At 34.1% G+C, this 5,554-nt stretch overlaps 1 protein-coding gene across 1 annotated transcript; it reads right to left on the minus strand.

The window, feature by feature from the left end:
- Positions 1–782: 782 nt before the first annotated feature.
- Positions 783–3,322, minus strand: LOC100780438 (two-pore potassium channel 5). Its single transcript, XM_003554525.5, has 2 exons — positions 2,174–3,322; positions 783–1,297 (listed from the first exon to the last, which is right to left on the minus strand). The coding sequence occupies exons 1-2, from the start codon at positions 3,181–3,183 to the stop codon at positions 1,150–1,152; spliced, it is 1,158 nt and encodes a 385-aa protein (XP_003554573.1). The 5' UTR covers positions 3,184–3,322; the 3' UTR covers positions 783–1,149.
- Positions 3,323–5,554: the final 2,232 nt, after the last annotated feature.

The following is a 5,554-nucleotide window of genomic DNA, read 5'->3' on the forward strand; positions in this document are numbered from 1 at the left end:
GAATAGGCTTTCTCAGAAAGTCTAGAGACAACCAACCCAGAACATTAGAATGTGTAATTTGCCTCACCTATAGGACAAGCATGAGTTTTTTTATACTTGTGTTTGATATCAATCTATCATCGTGATTTTCGAAGGTGATATATGATTTGACCATGTTCTGTGACCTAGGGAATAACAAATTGGATAGTTGGGTACGTAGTAACGATACTAGAATGTGATTTGAGTCATCGACGTGTTGGGACTCAATCGATGGGTCACTGAGTCATGGGTTAGAGGTAGACATTTGGTCTTATGATACCGGAGGGTACAACCACCCCACCTCAAAGTGTTGTGGCACAAACAGACTAAATATATGTTAAAAACCTCTGCTGATAGATGATTGGAGAATACACAATATTTATAATTTTTCTTAATACAAATATTAAGCTAGCACTTAGTTTTATTTTAGAATTTTTATAAAATAAGTTAATTTAATTACTCATTGTTCAATGAATAAATACTTTACTTCGCTTAACAGATACTCTTCTTCTTAACTAAATTTCCCCTTTTTAATTTCATATAATTCAAACTGATTAATTTTAAAGTATTTCTCATTTATTATAAATTTGAACAAACTTACACTGTAAAGATTAAACTTATATTGAATCAACCAACCACACTATAAGAGACTAATTCAATATATTCAGTTTATATAATTAAAAGTCCTAGGTTTAAAAATAATTATTGTGAGCTAAATTCTTGCACCTATAAATCAATACATAAAGATATAGTAGGTTAAAATGTTTTACTGCAGCAAAATAAAAATCATTATTTGAAATTCCGAACTTTCACCATGTCTGTAAGCAGTTGAACGGCGAGAGAAAGTGAAATAATGCATCTGGAATCAGTTCAGAATGATCGGTCCCTTTCTATTTTTCCTTCTAGTAACTTCCTTTGTACTTATGATTTGCAACCACCTCTATAATTGATGTAATTTCTGAACAAAATATTGCTCCAAATAATTCAATTACTATCACCCCTAAGAAAAAAAATATATTTATCAACAATTTTTGCAGGGGAGGATTATCTTCCCTGGTTCTTCCTTTTGCAAAAATAACGCTTTGCCACTTGCAAGCTTCTGTACCGAAACAATTAATGTATTCTACTCTATCATAAACTGCCCCCCAAGAGATGAGGTAGTGTTATCTTCCCACAGTTAGAGGGGTCAAGCTTCCTGAATTGGTCACAAATTTGCAACACATCTTTTTCCTGTATTTTACCCATCTCTTTCAGCATGAAGATTACATACTCTGACTTGCTGAAAACAAAAGCCAAGTGGGAAAGAAGAGCAATGGCAGATGGAAATTTCTAGTAAGAACAGTATCTAACAAAATAATCCTTTAAAATAATTCATTCATGACTCGCACTCTCTGCCCCTACCTCTACAATTCGCATGGTGCATGAAGCATCCAGACACGGTTAGTATTATCTTTATTTAGAAATTGACATTTTTCACAAGAGATGACAGTTCACCAAAGTAAACAAGAAAAGAAAAAGAAAAAAAAAAAAAAAAACTCCAATCTATAATGCTGAATTAAACAAATTATAATTATGCCCGCACATGACTACTGCTTTTTATGTTTTTGTTAAATATATTTTAATGCACCTCCAGATTTCAGGAATCATAACATATGCACTCCATAACCAACCATGATGTTAGCTATTGTACTTGAGGGGCATGGTATTTATTATTTAATTAGAATATCCTAATAATGGCATCCAAGGTATTAGGAGCTATTTTCCTAGTTAGATTAGATTCCCAGAATTGCAATCAGGCCCCAATTGGTGACTTCACCTAACACTCAACAATCACGCCCCAGATGCAGACACAATTGTGGTAGTGATGCAGCCACAGTGAGTAAAAGAGTCTTGATGTTGTGGCCGCAATTTTGGTTGCTGGCTGTTTTTTTTTTTTTTTTAATTTGGTAACAAGATTTTAATTATTGATCCATGATGGCAATTTCAGTAGCAATATCAAAGTTTCAAGACTTTTTTTGTAAGTGCATAAGTGGCTGCATTTATATGTTGTAATTTCTTACAATGTTAGACATGGCGATGAAACCGCAACCGCAGTTTAAAACATAATAACAAGAGCAGGAAAAGATTGGAGCTAAAGTGATGATGATATTGATACCTAATGAAACCAGTGTTGTTGATATCAGCAGCAAGCAAATCCTGGACGGTAATTTCCCTATGCAAAACCTTCTTAGCCATTCTCCGATGCCTTCTATCGATTCTAGCCTCAGCCAAATAGAGAAAAGCCCGAGCCACCATGAGAGTAGAAAAGAGCAACCAAATAGCCGCAAACAAACGACCAGGAAGCGTCTTAAAGGCTCGGTCCCCATACCCAACCGTTGTGACAGACATAACCGACAAGTAAATCGAATCAACCCAATCCAACCCTTCCACAAAGTACAACACCAAACTCCCAATCCCAATACACATCACCACAACCCCAAGCGCCAAACCAACCTTCAACCTGATCCTCATCCTTCCCTTCGCCACATCAACGATGTAATTCCGAGCAGAAAAACCTTCCCTTTCACTCGCACCCATTTGCAGACCCGTTAGGATCATGTTCTCTTGCAAATCCAATACGAAGTTCACGAGCCCGCTGAGGAGTATGTCTATGAACCCAAACCCCACCAACACAAAAGCGCAAGCGAAGATTTTGGTGAATGGGGTTAACGGCGCTATGTCTCCGTAACCTATGGTACACATGGTGACTATACAAAAGTAGAGTGCGTCGACCACAGGGTGTGTTTCGATGCCGGAAAAACGGTCCCTGTTGAAGGAGTATATGACTACTCCTATGGAGAGGTACACGGCGAGTAACCACATGCCTTGTCGAATTATGGAACTTGATTGAGGTTTGGGGAGTTGGGGTGTCTTAGGTTTGAGGTCTCGCATGGTGACCATCGCAGGTGCCGTCTTGCAGCGGCTCAGTTTTTTCTTCTTGGGAGGTTGTTGTTGTTCGGATTGAATCTCCTCGGCGGCGGCGGCGGCGACGTCACGCGCGCGTGTGGTGGTGACGTCGTTGAAGGACTTGGAAGATGGAAGAAGGCAATCGGCGATGGGTTGGGAAGTGGTAGTGAGAAATGGCTCGTCTTCCATGGCAGAAAACAAAAGAAGGAAAGAGAACATAAAGAAGAAGAGATGAGATTGGTCTGTGGATGTTTTTACGGTCCTCACGGAGTTTGAGAATGGTTTTAAGTTTCATTATTGTATTGTTTGCCTCATTACTACTCAGCCACCAAACACAGTCATCAGTTGGAGGTGGGGGGCCATGCCACGTCATGCTTGGGGGTTCTGGTTATTTCAAGCAAGCCACATGAGAGCCTTGCATTTTTATTTTTTTTTATACTACTTTCGGGGGAAAGCCATGAAAGAAATTCAGACATAATGTGACTTTCGTTACTTAAGTTATATTTTAATTTTTAAAAAAATATTTGGTTCATTTATGTTTTTGAATGCTTTATTTTGATATATTTTTTATGATTTTGCATTAGTAACTTCTAACTTTACTAATATTTTAAATTTTAAAATAATTAATTTAACGATTAAAATTCTTATTATTTTTATTTTATTTAAAAAATTAAAAACACCTTAATCTTTAGGTATGTGTTTGGTTTCTATTTTCATTTTTTGTTTTCATTTTTTTTTATTTTTTGAAAATTATTTTCATTTTTAAAAGATTAGAATTCTAAAAATATATTTAGTTTGACATTTTAATTTTTGTTTTCATAAAAAAATACTAAAAATGTATAATATATTGACTTTTATCTTTTTATATTTTTAAATTTATTTAAGATTATATTCATTATAGTCTAGGAAAATGAGATTTTTGTTCTCAATTAAAAACGAGAATCTCATTTTTCTTGTTGTTTCCTGTTTCATTTTCACTAAAATGTTTTAAAAAATTCAATCAACTAAACATATTTTTATTTTGATCACCTATTCTCACAGTGAAAATAAAAATAAAAAACAATTAAATCAAATACCCATTAAATTTTCTCTTTCCCCGAAACACCAACAACTACCCTAACCCCATGTACCCACCATCGTTGGCGCACCACCGCCAACTTCACCCATTGTGCCGCATGACTCCACCCCCCACAAACCATCGCACCACACCTCCAGTCTCGCCTTCGCCAACAATGGTTCTGTTTTTGTTTGTTTTTTTTTTCTCAGATCTCGTTGTGGCAGTGTATGTTGGCACTGTGTGTGGGTTTATTTTTTTTTTTCAGATCTCTGTGGGGGAGGAGATGGTGCACCACGTCGACAACGAACCACCGCACCGTTGGCCTTGCCTTCACCAACAATGGTTGTTTTTGTTTTTTTTTCTTTTCTTTTCTCCAAATCTACAATTTGCAGTATTAAGATGAAATAGTTAAAACAATGTTTTTTGTCGAGTTTGCAAACAGAAGGGGAAATATTCTAGATGTGGGTGTTCTTCACACAGAGGAAAAGGGCTTGGAAGGGTCAACAAGGGTGGTTGTGTTGATCCCAAAATCATCATAATCACATAACATGTATTAATTAGTTAATTTGTTAGCCTTGTGTAATTCATTTAAACACCGAGCACAAAAATAGTTATGAAATGTAAGGTAATGAATCAATCATCTATTACTCTGAATTTCCTTTGTAACATGCTGAATCAATCATGTATTATTATTTTGATTTTGAAAAAGATAAAAATGCAAAGGTAGGTTAATGAGGAGAATAAGGACCTTTTGAGCGTAAATAAAAATAATGATGATTTTAATTCTCATTATCTTAAATTAATTATTTTAAAAATTAAAATATTAACGCAGTTAAACGTTACTAATGAAAAATCATAAAAATACCAAAATAAAACTAAAGTATAATTTAATTGATTAAAAGTAACATTGAGCCAAATTGATACTAACAAGTAACAATCAAACAAGCACAACACACATAACAAGTAATTTACTCTTTCTATAAAACTTAACAACAAAATAAATTACTTATTGTATTCCAATTTTAAGACTTTTCACAAATATATATATATATAGACCCTCAAATTTGTAAATTTATCTTTTAAGACTTTTTCTATCGACAATTCATTATTGTATTCCATCTAACAAAGTTAAGTGCATATCTACATTACAAATAAGCTTGCAGGTTGGTCTGATCTAAAAACTAATGATGTTAGACAAATTTGATGGTCATCACTTAATTAAACCTATTTTAAAAACAAATGATTTAATTGAACTCAAACAAACCGAATATTTTCGGTTAATTGATTTAACTCAGGTTGAATGGGTTGGATTATACAAATTAGTGGCGTCAACCCAAGAACTATTTATTGTTATGTTTTTATCAACCAATGAAAACTTATAATTCTCTAGAAATGAAAACCTTTTTTATCAAAATTTAGAAATAATTTTTTTATCGATTAATGTTAATTATTAGTTTTGTTAGTTTGTTATGGTGATAAGTATTTAAACTCACCATCTTTTCCTTTTTCTTTCTCCCTTTAACTAGTGAATTA

Source organism: Glycine max, chromosome 19, assembly GCF_000004515.6.
Source record: "Glycine max cultivar Williams 82 chromosome 19, Glycine_max_v4.0, whole genome shotgun sequence".
In the NCBI taxonomy this organism is placed as follows: domain Eukaryota; kingdom Viridiplantae; phylum Streptophyta; class Magnoliopsida; order Fabales; family Fabaceae; genus Glycine; species Glycine max.